The following is an 18,896-nucleotide window of genomic DNA, read 5'->3' as shown; positions in this document are numbered from 1 at the left end:
TCCTCATGGACTACATAATATTTTTCTAATTATTATTTACATCCTATCCCCTACATATCACACGGGAACCTGCAGAATATGCAAGCACTGTTACCACACACTTTCTGTCTCTCCTGCTACTAGACTTCCCTGCCTGTAATTGCACATTTGTAAAATGAATGAGCAAAATAATTTCCTCACATTTCATATGTATTCCTCTGAATCTGCTCTATATTATTTAGTCCCCAATTAAGAAAAAACTCAAAAGCATAAAACTTTCAAAATATTTATAATGTAAATAATATAATTAATTTACAGCCTTTAGAATTCTACAGAGTTGATGCAAAAGAGCTTGAAAATAATGGTTTTTCCTTCTGTTTATCTCTTTTTTAAGCAAAGGATGGGAAATCAGAAAGTTTGTGTCCAATTCTCACCTTTATCACTGAGCCAATGCGGTGGGCAATGCAGCCCAGCAGACCGAATGTGCGCATAGACTCAGCCCCTCTTTCTGAGGTCAGAACAATATGTGCCTTTGGACCTACAGCCAACATGTGGGAAAGGAGCATTCCCCAAATATATGGTTTAAATTTCTAAAAATTATACGCTTTCCAGACAAGAAAAATGAAAATTTTATTTTTGCCTGTTGAACAGCATCGAATATACTCTTCAGTGAACTCGTTTTACTTTTTCATTGCACCCTGCCATCAGTCTTGGCCTGCCTGAAGTTTCAGTCACCATTAAATTTCCTACATTTTCTGCTTAGAATTATTAGCATGGCCTCTCTTTTTGAGATCTGTCTGTATGCAAGGCAATTCTGGACACGTCCCTTCAGACCCAGCAAGGTGAACATTAACAAACTCTGCCAGTAGCTTCCAGCTTAACACCCAGGCACGTATAGCAAAAGCAGGAAATGTTGTGCATCATCATCTGCTACATCCTGTTAAGGCCACTGAGCGCAGAACCACCTATGTTTGGCAGTTTAAATGGAGTACGTCCTTTCTGAGACAATAAATAGGTATAAACATTAAACAGAGGGGGGGTTTGTTTGCTTTGCTCTTGAACAACTGTTGTAAGAACTGGTCACAAAATTCCAGTTTTAGACTAACCTAAGCAATGGCTGGTTATAGCCCAATGCCACACGAGGCTAGTCCTAAGCACGGTTATTTAGCAAGTGTCTGTCAATACAGAGCACTGACCTGCGTGTGCGATTTACAGCCCCACTGAAGTCTGGCAATATGTCTGTCTGGAAATACTAGCATGGCTGACATCTTGGCAATATATCTAATACGTATCAGATTTTCTGATTACTTCTGCACCACTTTGCAAGTTTTAATGCTTTTTAGAAATTGTCGAAGTGCTTTCTGTCAAGCTCATGCATTGCCTTCCTGTGGACCTGTGTTTTGAAAGGGGAGCTAGTGTACTTTCTATATTACAGGGGGAAAGGGAACTCTGCTGTTTGTTGACCCACTGCGGTAGATTTATCATTACTCATTTTTGAGCTGATTTCTTTTTGGGTTGAGTTTTTTTCCTTCTTTTCTTTTTAGGCAGGACTATGTGTTTATCTTAAGCTTTTAGGTAAGAATAAGACAGCCATGGTACTTGAAGTTTTTAAGACATCAAATTATTTAATTTTAATGGCTCAGCTTCAAACGTCAAAAACAACTCTTGCCTTTGATTTACAAAAAAAAATCCACACAAAAAAAAACCCAAACAAAAAACAACCAACCTGTGAATTGATTGAGTGGCAAATAATGGCGTCAGATCAGGCCAAAAATTCTCTCAGACATGTAAACACAATACTTCCCTAAATGAGCTGAATTCCTGTCTGATATAATGTAATTGAGCTTCAGTACTAGTGGCCTGGTTATGTTTATTCTATCTATCTAAGTAAGTCAGAACTAGCTAGGATTTTGCTAGCCTGTAATTCATGACAGTACAGTTAACCTCTGAGTGCACTACAGAAACAAGGACAGCCAAAGACTTACCACTCAGAAGCAAACCTTGATCCCTTTTCAGAGGAGGGTGATGGCGACTTGTAAAAAAGATCACAAGCTTTTTGCTGTAACTTGTGGCTGGTGAAGAAACATCAGATTTAATTGAAGTAACTCACCGCTTCAAATATGAAGACTGATTTCAGTTTCCACCCCTGAATATTTTTTCCAATGTAATTTCCATCAATTCTGGTGGAGTCACTCTTCTTTTATCTCCCTGTATTTTGGTTGACTCCAGTAGACTTTGGATGACTTGTGAAAGGTGCTGGGTTGGGTTTGATTCACTCTTTATTTGCAGCCAACATTCCCCAGTCCTGTGTAAGGAGAATAGGCATCAGAACAGTAACCTAGCATAGACACCAAAGCAGAAGTACGAGGTACAATGGGAAAGTGGTGAGAGAAGGGGAAGGGGACACTAGTGTCTTCTAGGCTTTCACTGGGACACTGAAATCCTCTGCAATGACTCAGGCCAGCCATTGGGTCTGTGTTTGGCTACGGATTTAAGATTATCAGTTTAATCCTCAAATTCTTAGATTTAACTGAAATTGATCAATTGCCATGCATCACACATTTTTCCTGGTGTGTCAGTCTCTGAAAGTAAATAGCTTTAGTACCCCTAGAAAACATTCATTTCACAGGCTTTATCAGTATGCTTGAGCCTCAAGAATGCTGAACGAAAAGCCCTCAGAGGAAACATCTTTCTGTTGAAAATCTTCCCACAAATAAAGAGGGGTAAACACTGAAAAGCCAAAAGGTTTTTATTTTTCCATCTTAAAAGGCACAAATTTAAAATGTTTTTATTTTCTCAATACAAATTGCAGAGCCATTGCAGTTAGTGACCCAATTATTACAAAAGGTCTCAGTTTTTTGAGAAAATATAAATGTGTTACTAGGAAGATTTTCTGCATGATTAATACCAAAACATGAAAGGCAGATTGAATTTATCGGTACATAGGCATTTACAGACCTCAGAAAAGGGAAGTTATTTAGAAGGTGATAGAACTGTAATTGCCGTTTTAACAAAAAAGAAGTCAGTGAGGAATAAAACAAGCTCAGTCTGCCAAAATGAAGATTTGGAAGTTAATCAAATGCCACCTTAGCCAGCCTGTTATGCTGCTAGGTGTATATGAAGTTTCCAAGTTTTTCTTGCTATTGATTTCTAAAAGTACACTACAGTTTTATAATGTCTTTCAAAATGAGTAAGTTGTGTTCCAGCCCAATAAACACAGAATCAAAAGGCTAAATTCTTCTCAGCTTCCTCTTTGCAGGGTTATACTAACCCCTTCTCAGCTATTAGGTGATTCTGTACCATTCGCAGACCACAATGTAACCCCAAGTCCACCATTTTGCTGTGTAATTTTTATTTTTGAATGAAAGTCTCTTGAAATCCCCATAAACCAAAAATACTATGCACTACTATGCACTTTGCATTCAAATAAGCATTATGCAGGAAAACACCAAGTAAAACCTGTTTAAAACAGGACCAGCTTTTATTGCCACTTCCATCTCGACCACTTTCCCAAACCAAGTCTTTCATAGGTAACTCTACATCCTGTAAGTTTAATTGACTGTCTTAATTCAGTACACTATTGTCACTATTTAAGTATCCTTTGTGCATTATTTTCTTCACTATGAGGGTGGTGAGGCACTGGCACAGGTTGCCCAGAGAAGCTGTGGATGCCACCTCCCTGGAAGTGTTCAAGGCCAGGCTGGATGGGGCTTTGAGCAACCTGGTCTGGTGGAAGGTGTCCCTGCCCATGGCCGGGAGGTTGGAAGTAAATAATCTCTAAGGTCCCTTCCAACCCAAACCATTCTACGATTCTATGATTGTTAGTCTTATCCCTCTCCTCCTTCCTATGTTTCACTCTGAGCTTTCCCAGTATCTCTGTCATCTCACTCTAAATGCTTCCAGCTGCTTCCTCCAGAGAGCTGTCCTCCCTGTTTCTTCTCTATTAATTAGTTTTTTACCTTGCTCCACTTGGTCTTTACGTTGAGTAAAATTTCTGCCTCCAAGTAACTGAAAAATCTCCTGCTGATTAGATAGGACATTCCTGATCTCATTACCATCATTGCGTGCAATTTCTTTTTCCTGCATGGGTGCGCTTTGTTTTTTGATACCTACCTATACTCTAATTTGGCAACACTAGGAAAGTTTAGCAGGTGTTTTCTGTGTAATTATTGTAAGGCAGCTTTCCTAGTAAGCATCTACTTTCATATATTTTAAAAATATGCTACTTAAAAAGCAGACACAGTGAGTGGCCTCAGGATACAAGTTTTAGCAGTTCCTTTATACATTAAGCTGTGTGTTCAAACATGCACCCTTGGCAGTGGTAGGACAGGAACTCTTGCCTTCAGCATTAACACTAATTGGACCACCACCTCACAGTGGGGAATTCCTACTCCTTAGATCGAGCAGAGGTTAATTCAGTAGGAATTTTATTCTACAGCTTTTTGACAGTGCCCTGCATCATAAAACCATCTCCTTCATAGCATTCAGAATGATAAAGGATGATCCTTACCACAGATCCTGCTAAGTCTCAGACTTGTTTCTCGTAGAACAGGCCCAATCCCAAGAAGCAGAAAATATAGTGGTCTCCAATGAGAGTCATACCTCTGGGAATTCGCTATGAATATCCACTCATATTCAGGGTTAAAGAAAAGTGGGGCATCTTCCTCTTTGCTATATTTGACACTGGATCTCAAGAAGGTGTGGAGCTGCTCTCCAGTAACAGTGCTGCCATCTGAGGGAACTCCATGGACAGCATCAGTGAGGCCTTACTGCATTTGGTTTGGTTGTATCAGCCAAGAGAGAACATGAAACTCTTGTTGGTGTTAGGAGTGTTGGTGGTGGGACTGCTGCTTCCTGTGGGGTAGCCTTGTGAGCGCATTCTGGTTAAAGGCTTCAGGGCACTGCGTTCTGCAAAAACACCACCTTCTCAGCTTCCCACCTCTTCCACATTCTCCTGCTTGGAGATCCTACAGTCCACCCCACACTTTGCAGAAGGTCCAGTGCCTCCAGCTTCAGACCCCTAAAACCATCACCAGAAAAAACACTACTTGTCCCTGAGTCAGGCTTGGGGCGGACCTGCTGGAGAGTAGCTCTGTGGGGAGGGACCTGGGTGTCCTGGTGGACGACAGCTTAACCATGAGCCAGCAGTGTGCCCTGGCTGCCAAGAAAGCTAATGGGATCCTGGGATGCATTAGGAGGAGTGTGGCCAGCAGGTCGAGGGAGGTTCTCCTCCCCCTCTACTCTGCCCTAGTGAGGCCCCATCTGGAGTACTCTGTCCAGTTCTGGGCTCCCCAGTTAAGAAAGATGAGTTGCTGCTGGAGAGAGTCCAGCGGAGGGCTACGAGGATGGTGAGGGGACTAGAGCATCTCTCCTACGAGGAGAGGCTGAGGGAGCTGGGCTTGTTCAGCCTGAAGAAGAGAAGGCTGCGAGGGGACCTAATATATGCTTACAAACATCTGAAGGGTGGGTGTCAGGAGGATGGGGCCAAACTCTTTTCAGTGATGCCCAGCGACAGGACAAGGGCCAATGGGCACAAACTGAAGCACAGGAAGTTCCGTCTGAACATGAGGAAGAACTTCTTCCCTCTGAGGGTGACGGAGCACTGGAACAGGCTGCCCAGGGAGGTTGTGGAGTCTCCTTCTCTGGAGATATTCAGGACCTGCCTGGACAAGGTCCTGTGTAATCTGCTGTAGGTGACCCTGCTTCAGCAGGAGGGTTGGACTACATGACCCACAGAGGTCCCTTCCAACCCTTACCATTCTGTGATTCTGTGATTCTGTGATTCTCCTACTGCTATAAAGGATCTTGTAGAGGAAGATTTTGCAGCAAAAAGCAGATGAGTAGGAGGAAAACCCACAGAGTAAAGTGATGTGGACAGATCTACTTCTTTCACTCCTCCTCCTTGCTACCCTCATAGCTCCCTCTCAACAAAGCTCTCAAATGACCATGGCGACTCTAATCCCAATGTCATTCCATCAGCCTCACACCTGACCATCATGTCATCTGCAGCATGTCTTTACTGGCACTCTCCAAATATTAGATCCTTTCTCCACCGCTACACACAACATCACAAATCTGCCTACACAGGACTCTGAGAAAGAAAAGATATGTTGATCTAGGATAAAAATCAGTGTTTGATAAGGCTATATCTCTTTCTTCCTGCTGATTTTTGTTGGGCAAGCAAACGAAACAGCGTATTTGAATACAAAGGAGATAGAAGTTTGTTTTCGTTGATGAGTAAAACAGCCATTCTCACATGTAGTCACATAAGTACTAACACTTCAAAACAATTAAACTGTTCACTGAACAGAAAAACTATTCTGTAGTGTTTTCATCAATTAAAGTATGATTGACAGGGTGCAAAGATAACGATTAGGTTTCATCATTTGAAGAAAGGTTTAAAGAAGGTGCAACTGCTTCCTTCAATTATTCTTTATTAATATTTACCAAACTGTATAATGCCTCCTACTTGTTATGTGCAGTCAATATTTTATCACTAGTTCATTATAAAAAGTTTTTCTTTCGTGCCATAATTTTTCTGTCGTGTTTTACATAGCATTACGAATGACAGCACCAAACCCGTAGTACACATTCATATTCCCCTGCTAACACCTACTGAACTGAGCATTTACATTTCATACGGGACATTATACTATGTCATCTGTATAACTGTGTTACTTAGAGACTTCATGCTTTAAATCAAGGGACAAAGCGTAAGGTGTATTTCAAAAGAACACAGCTGTGGAGTCAATGTGATAGCTAATACGAATTCAAGGTTCCTTGGTAAACCCTGATCTTTGCTTCTGGATTTCTAGGTTCATGATGATGAATGCTGTGTAAAAGCCAACGGAAGCGCATGCCTGCACGGTACCTTACAAACATAAATTACCGGGTCTTGCAGTGTGAGCTGCCTGCTTAAGAAAGGATATTGTCTTGAGTTAGATGCAGCAAATAAACAGAATGGCAATAAATAATCTGTACCAATAATGGCTAACAAAGATTTGGGTGTTTGGGATTTTTTAAAGTCTATTCTGCAAATGGATTCAGTTTTTTCACCTCCTTGGCTGTCCAGAATGTACATTTCACCATCAGAAAAAATTATTAGAGATGGAACAGAATATGTCACCCTAAAGGACATAGTAGCAGCACCTGGGGACCTAGGTTCAGTATTCTCAGTTGTACAGATAACAGTATAGGAGTGAGCATCAGATGCAATCAAAGCAATCACACTACCATTGCAGTCTGAGGTAGTGTAAGTATCAGGGCCAGTGTTGTGAGTGAAAGGACAGCGCAGCAGCTGCATTTTAAAGCAGCTTGCAGTTGTTTTGCAGAAAGTGATGTATGGCAGTCACATAACCTGCTGCCACAGCCTAGTCAGACACCAGCAACAACCTGGGAATGTGTCAGGCATCAAGTCTGCTCATCAACAGGAGCCTGGCAGAGGTAGAAACGTAATTTTACCTGAAACCAAACAATGGTCAGAATTAGCTTCAGATACCTCCATTACAGCTATTAAACTCAGAAGTCCAGTCCTGAGAATGGGTTTGTCTGGCAAGGAAAAAGAGGCAGGAGAGCAAGAGGAAGGATATTTGAGGCTTTGGGTTTCAAGCTCATGTGTATATATGTGCCGACATCTATCCATCCACTGTTTAGCTGCATTTTCTGTGAATTTCTAAGATTAATGTTATCACAAAAGCAATTCAATCAATTGTTTAAAAAAAGATATATTTTGTCAGAGGAACATCTTGCTTATACTTGTTGTGTGCTCTTATTGCTTACAATTATTGCGGGATAAACCATATGGTAAATTCTGTTACATCCATATTCCGTGTGACGTTTCTCTAAACATTTTCTTATGTACTAAATGGGAAGATGTTAATTATGTACATCTTTTGTGGCATTTAGTAATGGTATATTCCTCCGAAGGACATATGTTGAATTTACGCTCTCAGATAGTACAATTTATTCTTGTATATCTAGATCTGGAAGATGGGCATGGGAAAGAACACTTCTCCCATAAACCCTGTGAGAAGGAAACCGGGTATTTATGGGGAACAAGGAACACATCCCTGCTGTTTACCCTCTTTCAGAACTGTAAGGAAGAAGAAATATACCAGAGCAGGGAAGAAGCTGTTTGGATCCAGCTAGCAGAGATCAAAACTCATGCCTCCTGCAGACAAATAAAATCCTCTTGAATGAGTTTAGAAAAGCCAGCAGCACCCCCCCTGCTACAGAAACAGTGGTCACCGTTTCATCTTCCAGCTGCCTGGGGAGGCTGAGGAGACGGGGGTGGCCCACCTCTTTCTAAATGAATGGCACCTGCAGGTCTCTACCCAATATTTAGGAGAAATACAGAGTGCAAACTACTCACACTGCATCGTGCTTGGTGAGTAACTAGCACAGAGCTTAGAGGAAATGGTCACCTGGCAGGTGATCTGATGGCTAGGCTCTCCCACAGAAACTGTCCTTTACATGCACGGTATTCCTAAAGATCTACAGATGAAAAGATTCAAATTATCTAGGCTTTGAGGTAAGTGATAAAACAATTAAACCTCTAAAAGAAAAATGGAAAACTCTCTAGAGTTTTACTGAATTTTATCTGATTTACTCCGTCATTTTTACTGATTAGAGCTTGAGGCCCATTAAGTAGAACTGCACTGTCATTTAGTGAGGTGTTTAATATTTAATGTTGGCTTTCCAATGTTATGTACATTGTAATAGCGTAAAGTTAAAATTAATTGAATCCAGTACAATTTAAGTCTGGTAAAAACGCTAGAAGGATCATACTAGAACTATAATAACAGCAATAGCATTTCCGGAAGACTGAAATACAGCGTTATGCCCTAAGAAGACTGTTTCCAATAGCTCATGCTCAAAAAGCCAACCAGATAGTGGAAAAAAAACAGCAGAAATAATATCAGGTGGAAAATGAGCAAATAAATATTCCATAACCTATAACCTAGGACAGTATATACTGTTTCTTTAATGTTGTCTATGGCTGCCACGGCTGTATGTTCAGTTGGGCTATTCAGTTCTTAAAGTACATTATGCGCAAATCATGCTTTCTAAAGTGGTTTTCTGACAGAACTACGTCAAATGAAAGCCATATTGCTGGCTTAAATGTAATTCAGTTCATCCTTGTTGTGTCAGGATGCTTTTTATATATGTAATGGGAAGGAAATGAAAAGATTGAAAAAAACATTAGTCATCATGAGGTTTTTTAATATCATCAGCACCACCATAAAGCCAGCTGATAAATTGCACACTATTCAGAAGAAAGAAATAGAATAAAATTAGTATTGCATTACACTAGATTAATCATAGCCCCGGTTTACTTTCATTCTATGGAAAATAAAAGCTTGACTATTTCAGATTTTAAAGTTTCTTCTCAGCCTTTAAGATTATTTATCTTAAGAGGCAAATAACAAGCTCACGTACTGAAGGAAGAACACAAGACTTTGGACTGGTGGGGTTGGTAAACTTATACCATTGGTTCTAAATGACAGCAAAGCAGCATCAATGACTTGGATCCAGATGGTTAGCAGTAACGTCTCGTAACAGCAACCTAATGAAGCTTTTTAGTGCTGGTGACAGGTAAATGCTTGAAAGGTTTATGGCAGGGAAAAAGCTTCAATAAATAACTTGAAAATCTGTCTCTCTTCTTACTTGCATAATTATTGCTTTTTATAATGGCATCATGGAACAGTAAAGCATACGAGAAGAAAATGCTAGAAACGAGGAACTGTCTCTGGAGCTAATAGGATGCACAGTGAGATTTTTTTCTTTTAGTTCTTGTAAGATGAATAGCTACTTAACAACCATTAGGCATCTCTCAGACTTAAGGGTTAGTTAAGTCTGTCCAGGGATCAGGAGCTAAAAATAGGGGAGATGAAGATTTTTCTCAATGCAAGTAGAGAGTAGTAGTTTCAGAATATTTAAACTAACAGAAGTTCTGAGATCTCTCACATGAACTTTTCTCCCTAATCATGGTTACCTGTGAAGAGCATAACCAGAAACCTGGTGCTTCCCATGCAATGAGGACGAAATCTGATGGCTGGCTGCTTCAAAGGGCAGGAGGCCAATCCTGCAGAGACTCTGATGTTTCTGATAAAACCTTTTTCATTGGAAAACCAGGTTTTCAATAAATGGAAATTTTAACCTTTAACATTTTAATTTTTTTTTTTCTAGAGAAGACAAAGGCAAACTTAAAATTTACTAAAGGAGGGAGAAATTGGCTGAAAAGAACATCTGGAAATTTTTCAGGTTTCTGAAGTGCACCAGGTTTTGTCAGCTATTTTCAGTTTTCATTATAGAAAATGATACAATTTAAAAAAAAAAAGTGAAGAAGCAATTGGCTGAAAGATATTTTTCCTGTCACAAGTGAAAAAAACTTAGGGTGAAAATTTCATGTAAAAAAAGAAACCATGTACTTCTGTTAACATTTTCTACTGTCAGATTTCTAAACAGATGTGACTGGGAAAGTGTTGTCAGTTTTTCTGTGGGTAGGTGGAGACAGTATGTCTTCTGCTTCTCTGCAGCATCACTGAATGCCTAGCTGATGCTGGTAGCATTAATGGGTCACATAGCAGGACTCAGATTTTTTAAATGCAGTCTGCCTCTAGCCTCTGCTAGAAGAATGACCTTCAAATATGTTGGCTGACACTGGATTTTTGCCATTTAACACTGTGGCTGGTAAAACAACAGAGGAAACCAAAGGATATGCAATTAAGGCCTACGGTATGTACACAAGAACAATAATATATAAAATAGACAATGGCAAAGGGGAAGCCACTGAGGAAAGATCCACCAATCTGGTAATTATAAGCATTGTTGAAAGCACACAGTCAATGTAAATGGTCTGGAATAAGGTATATGAATAATGCGATGGGACCTAAGCAAAGAATCCTACACATAATTTATTTAGATTGAATGCTATTATGCAAATAAAGCATTTAATTGCAAAGCAGCTAAGATATATTCTTCTGGTTTTTACTGCTAAAATAGAAATTGTTCAGCAGTTGTTTGTATAGCATTATTGAGTGGAAGTATACTTCAGCTTCAACGGCTCTTCCTTGATTTACTGTGGTTATTTTGGGCCATGCAGTCTAACCTCGGACTGTTGCACAGTCCTGATTGCCCACTGCTGCAGGTACCTGACTTTTCTTTTAGCCCTCGAAGGTCTAAGGTGGGAAAGTCTGATAGATATTGATATTAGATTGTTGTAGTCATCTTCCCTTTTTTCCCCAGTTGTCTCAGCTTGCTTTTGAGGTTCTGCTAGAGGAAATGCTGTGCCTTCATACTAAAGCGAACATTCCTTTTCTCAGTTTCTACAGATCAAGTGATGAGATGTCATGTGTGAACCCTCTGAAGGCTGAGAAGAGAAACTCTGACTTCCCAACAGAAAATTGTGAACTGCGGTTTCTTACTGGCTAGCAACACCTTTGATTCAATTTGTATGAAAACTCAATTTACTTATTAAAATGGACGTTATTGTTCAAATACTAGAAATTCCATTTCTTATATGTTCTAAGCTGGACAATTGTCAGATTTTTATGGTTTAGATTGTAAATGTGTTTTTCTCTGGCTAATTATTGGTATTATTTTTTTAATTTTGATGTCTTAAAGGCCAATGTACTGTATCATAATAATATGAAGGACATATTTAACAGGTGTGGGAAACACTGTATACAAATGTATATTTCTAAAAGCTATTTTTATGATTAGCATGTTTTACTGTATTACCATATTTAGAGTCAGGTGATATTGCACTTCTTTGTTTACTGCAAATTCAAACAAGATCATAATTAAACACACTGTATGGTATTTTCATTATTTTATTTATTATACTTGTCATTGAAAATGATTATGCTTGTTAACAAAGATAGCTGCTAAAAAGTGAAAATGTCAAAATAGAGCAATCCTTGTTAAACTGTAAATTGAATCCTCCTGTAAATCCCTTTCTTCAGATAAGCACCCTCTGTGATGCCATTCACTAGAAGGTTGTTACAGCTGTTCCTGCAAGTCTCTAAAGGCAGTTTATTCTTACCCTACGGAAAGTTTGCATCACAATCAGTGTCCTGTCTAGCTAGGTAAATAACTTATAGACTGCCAATATCTGACAACCTGAGTTAGTTTCTGATTACATTTTGGTTTATTTTCCAGTCTTTCCATTCCTGAACTCCTACTGCCCTCCTAAAAGCCTGAAGTTGGAATAATTAATTATTACAGACATTATAGGGGGAATCTCAGTATAGAATTTCTTAATAAATCATATTTTCTTTCAAACAGAAAGGACACATTATTTCTCTTGTGTTACTGAGCTATTAAGGGTATCAAAGTATGTATGATATGGGCACAAGGTCATCTTCTCTAATGAAATCCCTGCTTGTTCATCATCCCAAAGCTAAACCTCCTTAGCACTGCAGATGATATGAAACAAGGAATAGATATTTATTTATCTACGTCCTTCTTCAAGATATACTCCAATGGAAAGAGACATGTCTTTAAAGTGACTGCAGGGGAAAAATTAATTTAATAGCTACGGCCTTCCAAGAGGGAGAGATGTTTATTTAAGAAGTACCTTACACAGACAAATGGAGCTCAGACCCAGCTGTGTGCAAGTCTGCAGCACAGAGCACTGACATCTGCTGATATCCGTGACAAGGCGTATTTGGGATTCGGGATCCTCCAACACCACAGAGATGAACATTTGCCTTTCCATTTCAGTTATTTTCTATAGGCTGAAAGCAAGAGAAAAATAAAGGTACCAGAGAGATTCTTTAATAGGTCAAACTTTCAATTCCTATAAAAAACAGCAGTTTCTGAGATTATAGGTTCACTTTAAACAGTGGGGTTATGAGGTGGGAGCTCAAAGTCAGGTTTCCAACATGGGGACCACCATGAAAGCAGGACTGATATTTTTCAAACATTTGGAAGAAAAGCATACATTTGAATTTATTTATCTATTACTGAGTAGGAATTTTCTTCACTAGGAGACTATTTGACATAGCACTCTCAGTTACGTTTATGTATCTTATATTTAGCTTGTCTATTGTCTGTGGAGTTACATGGTTTACCTAAGTGCTGAGTAGTACCTAGCTACTTAATTAAGGAAAGAATAGTATAAGTAGTTATGCCTGAGCATAAAGAATCACAGCTTCAGAATCCACTTAACTCTCCCAGAAATGTGCAGAAAAAAATATCACTTCTGTGTAAGAGAAATGTTAGGTCAAATCAAAAGGTGAAATATTTCTCCACTTTCTATCTAGTAGTATAGGTTATGACCCTTTTTAACTGTAAAAATGAGAAAAGAATTGCCATTTTGGGATCTCCAACTTTGGCTGACAGTTGAAATGGAGATCAGTTCTGATGTTGCTGTTAACAAACTACATATGAGAAACCTCTAGGTTTATCATCTTTTCACCACTTCCATTGCAAATGAGCTAATAATCACAGAAAGCACTCTATTAGATTCTAATAAATTCTTTCCACTCATTACCCTTAGATTATATATTCACAGAAATAATTGCACTGCCATAATGTCAACACTGTTTCACACCACAATTTAAATCCTGAATATATTTTGAACACAACAAGACACCTCTGATAACACCACGAGGCACCACTTCATCTGCAAGCCAGAAGCTTGTTGTCCCGTGCAGTCGATTACTAGCAAGGTTTGTTAATGGCATGTTTGCTTCAAATCACTACAGAGGATGCTGGTAGCTTCAACAGAGCTTGATAGTTCTCTACTTTTCATGTACGTGGTATGCTCAGTGTTGTTTGCCATCACTACCTGTACTTGTTTTACATGGGTTTTGTCAGTTGTGGGTTTTTTTAGCATTGCTCATCCCTTGCAATATGGAATAATAGGCAACATAAAGGATCTTGTCAATCGGCTTGGACAGTCAACAGTCTTATAAAATCCTTCACTGACAGTCCTGAAATAAATCAATTCATTTTCTACACAGAGCTATACACTCTGTATATTTCAGATATTTGTTTCCAACCTGCGCAGCTGCGTGAATGGAAAATATTTACTAAAAAGCTTTAAAGTTTGGATCAAGAAAAATATTTTTACTTTTGTAAACTCTTGTATTACATATTCTTGTGGTTCTTATTAGTTTTCTCTGTAGATCCATTTTTAGTTCTGAAAAATCATTGTACTTTAACTATGTAGATAGCTACAGTCTTGTAAGCAGTCATATTTTTAATAGGTGCCACTGCAAGTTAGAATTAAAATATTCAGGGTTTGCCTGTGTAGAGCAGATTGATGGTTCATTACAGTTTTCTTTAAAATGTTGTAACATAATTTTTACATGTCTGTAAATAAATATTTTCTCTGATTTATGCACTAATTCAGTTTTGTAATTTCTTCTATTAAAATGTGACTCTAAGAAACTTTCCAGAAAAAATATATTTCTCTCGTGGAAAATACTATTTAAAGCTCTGTAATACAACCGTGCTTCACAAACTTTCCAAACAGAACAAACAGAAAGAGGTATCTATAGTATGAAGTACTTAAGTAAGTAAGATGGAGAAAATGTGGTATATCCTGCTATTATTTTAATACCTTGAGAAATCTAAGGACCAGTCCTGTGTTAAAAAATGACTGAGAAGAAATGTGACAAACTTCCTGAAAAGAGGGAATTCGTCAGTGAGGTAAGAGGCAGAGCAAGAGAGAGGTCCAGTGGTGATATTTTATTTAATTTGAGGAATGCATTTTCTTAGCCTTAGAAGATTCGAAGTCTGATGCATCACTAAAGCAGTATGAATATAACTTATGAAAACCATGTTAAGAATAGTTATCTTTTTCTATTTGGTATTCAAATACATTTTTTCTTTGTAGTCTATTATTCCATTCACAAGGCGCTGCTATACAGACAAACTAAGGAAAATTGGTCCACAAAGTCTAAGAGAATATTTTTTAATTATATTGGTATTGTTGGGAATCAAGACTATTTTGAAATACATGTGATCTATATATGGTATGGAATTTTCTATATTTTTAAATGTGTTGTCCTTATTATTACAGCTATGACAGATTTTGCACAACCTTGTGAAATTTATAAACAACTCACTGTTATTACTCATGATACACGGCCAATTATTCACCCAGAAAGATCCCTGCTATAGATTAAGTAGTAGCCATTTAAAATAATTTTTAATTCATTTTTAGTAGAGAAGGTAGCCTGAGAACTTCAAAAATTTCCTGTTTCCATGTTCAGAAGAATCCTCAATAGTCTAGAAAGTTTAAATAAGGAATATATCTGATTTGAGAGGAAAAAGGATAATAAAGTAAGATAATTTAATTTTCTGTACTTATCTGTAAAGATCCTATGTAATAAACATAATCAAAAAAAATCATTTTGATAATCCTAAATTCTGTGTTGGATCACATCGGGCATGAGGGCAATTACTGAAATTAAGGCATCAATCGGCCAAGAATAAGCAGGGAGTGCATCCTGCACTGTTAGATGGATAAAACATCAAACATTCTAACACTTTATGGGCAAAGGAGCAATACATTACAAATATTTTTGGAACAGAGAAGTACTTAAGCCTTGTGCATGATTAGTAACAAAGTATAGAAAATATAAATATGCAATTAAATTGTAGTCCGGAATATATTCCAGATGGTTTTTTATTTGCTCATGTGAGGATCTATACTGAGCCTCATTTATTGCCATTAGGGACAAAGACAAATCTTTTTGAGTTTTGAACCTGCTGGGAAAACCATTACAAAAGTAATGCAAAATTATTAGAGGAGTGGAGGAGTTTTCTACATAAGTAATGGAATGCTGTCTCTTTGCCTTAAGAGTCCTAAACAGTGGCTCCAAAATAAAGCATTGAAAATATTTTCTTCTCCCATAAATTCTTTGCTCTGAGACAGTAACCTTGTTATATGTCTGTATAACTTCAGGCTTCTATCCTCCCTGAAATAAACTTGTAGGACTTCTCCATAGTAAGAGCTCACCAAAGTCACCCACTCACATCCAGCAGACCGATCAGAAAAAAAAGCTCTCTATGGTTAGGCTCCCACACAAGAGGGAGGACAGTGTGTGTGGTGAAGCTAAGGACAGTTGGACACCCTAAACTCAAAGAAAATATGTTTCTTTTGGCCACCAGCTGGCAATCTTCACAGTCAGCTGAGGGCAGACCTGACTATGGATAGTCTGTTCCTAGAGGAAGGAGGGTCTAGGCAAAGACATGGCTAAAGATGCAGGAAAGATTCTGCACACTAAGTAAAACCAGCACAACTAGACAACTTAGTACTGTAGCTCAGAGCATTTCTCACAAGTGAAATGTTCTGGCCGTGAGGATAAGAGAGAGAGAAAGCAAAGGCACTCGTGTTCAGCATTTACAGGCCTATTCTGGTGATTCATACCCTTACAACAACCAGTTCTGGAAAACTGGTATGAAAACTCAGGGAGAAACTGCTTAGGAGAAACACTGAGAGCTAAAGGAAATAAATAGTTGTTGGGTTTTGGGTGGTGGCATTACTAAGTTAGTAATTTTTCATTGATACATATTTTGGGGTTGCTATAGTAAGTATTTATTTGGTTAAACTCTCAAAGAAAGATTGCTGTTCCACACTTGTGTGAACAGAATTAATCCACAATTATCACATTGTATTTTAACAGAAAACCTAGTTCCCATATCATCGATCCCGCATAAATCCAACTAACCAAGCACAAATGTTCCTAAAGGTTACATTTAAAACTTCGTGGTACTATCCTGGCTACACATATTTAACAGCCTAAGGTAACGGAGAATAAGCTCTGCACGAGTTCTGTGGTGTATTACTACTATATGTGAGTATATCTATGATGTGTAGCTATGCATACACGGAAAAAATATTTTTCCATTGCTTTGCGCTTTAGATAATTAGAAATGTTTCTCCTCAACTACAGACAACTAATGTTGTGGAAAATAAGAATCGGACTCATCCCTGGGATAACTCTGCTGCTATCAGTCATTAAATGAGTACTTTTGGTGTTTACTCCAACTGGATTCTTAAGCAGAAACTGTGATAGGTGCTCACCTTGTGAGGAGTTACAGCACCATTTAGCATGTTATTTAAAGGAAGAGAAGTGATAACTCATATTGCTGTTGCTACTATTTCTACTGCAGCAGGGACACAGTGGAAAAGGGTGGAGGAGAAGAGGCTAGACAGAGTGATAGGGCTGCAACTCCAACAGGGCACTGAAACTTGAACGAGCATTAGAAGGATCTTACCTGGGGATGGCTGAGGAAAATACTGACAGGGGATGTGCCGCACTTGTACTCATTTTACTTTTGGAGAAACCTCCCCCACTATATCTGACTAGTAGGGGAAGACCACAAACATTTTTCTCAGAATATTCTTGAGCTTTTAAAGCACATTTTCTTAATTTTGTCTCTTTTTTAAATCTCATTTTTCTCTCTTTCTACTATGTTAAACTGGAATTATAAAAAGGTAAACATTTAGCAAATACAACATTCAGAAATTCATAAACACAAATAAGAAACAAGTTCAGTTAGAAAGGTATCTTTTTAGACTGACAATTAGAATTTATAAAAATAGGAAAGCTTTCACATGTACCAGCCTATCTGGGTTTTTTTTCTAAATTACCCTTAGACCATCCTTATATGGCTTGACCACCTTGTCTACAAAAACACTACTGTTAAAAACAGCAAATCAAAGTGCAACAGATACGTTCTTATCAGCAATGGGGCTATGCCACAAATCATATTTCTATCCCGTCAAAATTTTGATTTATGTAATTGTTGCACAAATCATTGTGCATAAAACACATAAATCAGTGTCTGAAGTGATGAATTTGGGTTGGATTTTTTTTCTTTTTTTTTTTTTTTTCCAACAGAGAGTCTTTTATCTTCTGGTCTCCATCAGTACTCTACTTAACACAGGAGGACAATGTTTTATGCAATATGTGATACCAAGCAAATAAATGCCTAGACATTTCTTATCTGAGTTCTATACAAGACAACATTCAGTGACATATGTTGGCAGGTTTATCGTGTTTGTGACGACATATCACATTATTTGTAATCAATGTATCCATGTATGAAACGCTGTTTTACAAATCTATTCATTAAGCACTATTATTAAAGGTAGCAGGCTTCAGAGAGCAAGTGTATCAGGTCTTGTCTCAGGAACACAACAGAGGATTTTGACAGCAAGCTACATAAATTCAGTTGTGCTGGTTTCAAGGATAAGTGACCTTTCAGATTTGGATATTTCTCCACTTACATGAGGATCATTTGTAAGTGAACTGGAAGTTCCACATGTTTTGTGTGGTAGGCCAACAGGGTGGAAAAACAGTAACCCAGGAGTGCTATCAGCTTAAATGTGGCTCATTCTGAACAATTTATTCCACACTGGTTTTGGAAGATCCAAGACATGTCACAAGACAACATGATCGCAGCAGACAATCAATAACAGCAATAAGAAAAATTACAAAAATCACTGCATGTGGAATTTCATGTGGGCAGCCATTGCTGACTGCTTTATCAGATGTAGACTTTAAGTACAAGAGAAGCTCTGTGAAACCCCATGCAGTGCAGAGCTACAAAGAGAGCACATCTGCTGCTGCTCCCTACTCAAGGGAACAAAGAACCCGAGCTGATGTTGGATTTCCAGCAGCTTCCTCAGATAGCACTTATCAAAGTTGTCTTTTAAAAAGGGACAAGCTCAAACTTTTTACCCATCACCTTCATCCCCTTTTTGTGTGTGGTTTGTCTCATCTGCTAAACTACAAGGTTTTTCAAAGAGAAATGCAGTGAAGTGGTCTCCTTCTAGGAATGAAGAGCACGAGTGAGTAGGCACACACATACCCACATACACATGACCCACAGACTTGCAAATGGAGGACATTCCCTCCCATCTCCACCGCCCAGGGCAAACTACTTGAGGA

The 18,896-nt window shown here is 38.4% G+C and overlaps 1 protein-coding gene across 7 annotated transcripts in view; it reads left to right on the top strand.

The window, feature by feature from the left end:
- Positions 1-15,179, top strand: part of RALYL (RALY RNA binding protein like) — a 418,321-nt gene extending 403,142 nt beyond the window's left edge. For 3 of the 7 annotated variants that reach the window (XM_075415929.1, XM_075415925.1, XM_009945597.2), the window contains one exon: positions 11,304-15,177. In XM_075415929.1, coding sequence (XP_075272044.1) covers positions 11,304-11,321 — 18 coding nt within the window. In that variant the 3' untranslated portion in view covers positions 11,322-15,177. Of the gene's footprint in view, positions 1-11,303 lie in introns of all 7 variants that reach the window. The other 4 variants (XM_075415928.1, XM_075415927.1, XM_075415930.1 and 1 more) reach the window with 2 other exon arrangements.
- Positions 15,180-18,896: the final 3,717 nt, after the last annotated feature.

Source organism: Opisthocomus hoazin, chromosome 3, assembly GCF_030867145.1.
Source record: "Opisthocomus hoazin isolate bOpiHoa1 chromosome 3, bOpiHoa1.hap1, whole genome shotgun sequence".
In the NCBI taxonomy this organism is placed as follows: domain Eukaryota; kingdom Metazoa; phylum Chordata; class Aves; order Opisthocomiformes; family Opisthocomidae; genus Opisthocomus; species Opisthocomus hoazin.
Note: the sequence above shows the minus strand (reverse complement) of the source record. Positions and strands in the feature narration are given on the sequence as shown.